General features: G+C 71.2%; 1 protein-coding gene across 2 annotated transcripts in view; it reads right to left on the bottom strand.

Moving 5' to 3' along the window:
- Positions 1-620, bottom strand: part of Trim24 (tripartite motif containing 24) — a 102,363-nt gene extending 101,743 nt beyond the window's left edge. Inside the window, exon 1 of one of the 2 annotated variants that reach the window (XM_063250557.1) lies at positions 10-620. In XM_063250557.1, the coding sequence (XP_063106627.1) occupies positions 10-364 (355 nt within the window). In that variant the 5' untranslated portion in view covers positions 365-620. The remainder of the gene's footprint in view (positions 1-9) is intronic. The other variant, XM_063250560.1, reaches the window with a different exon arrangement.
- Between the last annotated feature and the right edge of the window lie 392 nt (positions 621-1,012).

Raw genomic sequence — 1,012 nt, 5'->3', positions numbered from 1 at the left:
CCCGCTCACCTTGAGCAGCGAAGGGTGAGGAGCCGCCGACCGGCGAGCCGGGTGCCAGCAGCGGCGGCGCGGTGTCGGCCGCGCCGAGCACGGGCGCCGGCAGCATGAGGTAGCGGTGCGGCGCGGGCAGGCAGCGCTGGCAGAAGGAGTGCAGGCAGGGCAGCAGCTTGGGCGCGCGGCTCTGGATGTTCTGGTGGCACACGGCGCAAGTGTCCAACAGGTTGAGCCGGGCCGCCTCACCGCCGCGCTCCGAGTCTGGGCCTTGGCGGCTCTCGGCCTCGTTCTCCCCGCTCGGCGCCGCCGCCGCCGAGGGCCCCCCGGCGGCCGCCGCCGGAGCCGCCGCTTTCTCCACAGCCACCTCCATTGTCCTGGCCCGCGCCGCCACCGCCCCCCGCGACCTCCGCCTCCGCCACCTCCTCCTCCTCGGAGCCGAGCGGCGGGGGAGCGAGCGAGGAGCGACGCGGAGCCGCGCGGAGGAAGCCTCCTCAGTCCCGGGGACCCGCCTCCCGGTGGCTTGGCCGGAAGCAGGGGCTCTGTCCGCGGCAATCGTTCCTGCACGGCGTAGACAGCGTCCGGGCCGCTTCGCCAACCGCCTGGGCGCTCGCCGAATCCGCCCAGAGCGCCCTCGCCTCCCCGCCTTTCTCACAAGCCCCGCCCCCCTAGGCCCCGCCCCCGCTCTCTCTCGCCCAGCAACCGCGGCGCCAGACCAGAGCACGCCGCCCAATAGCCGAGGCGCCTGGCGAGGGGGCGGGAAGTACCGAAGCCCGCGAGGATCCGACGGCCCCGGCGGAAGGCGGGGAAAAGGGAGGTGCTGGCTCGGCTCCGCCCCTTAGGCCCGCCTAAAACCACGGTTTCTGATTGGGTCTTTGTATGCGTTGCGCTCCTCTGAGAAGATTAAGGATTCATTTGTTAACGACCTGGCACCTAATTGGGTCCCAGGGTTTAGCTCCTCCCACGGGGTGGGGTTCCACCTTGCTACTCCGCCGTTAATTGACTAACTGCGCTAGAAATT

This window comes from Cavia porcellus, unplaced genomic scaffold, assembly GCF_034190915.1.
Source record: "Cavia porcellus strain 051 isolate PalLab524CR breed Dunkin Hartley unplaced genomic scaffold, mCavPor4.1 scaffold_6, whole genome shotgun sequence".
Taxonomy (NCBI): Eukaryota; Metazoa; Chordata; class Mammalia; order Rodentia; family Caviidae; genus Cavia; species Cavia porcellus.
Note: the sequence above shows the minus strand (reverse complement) of the source record. Positions and strands in the feature narration are given on the sequence as shown.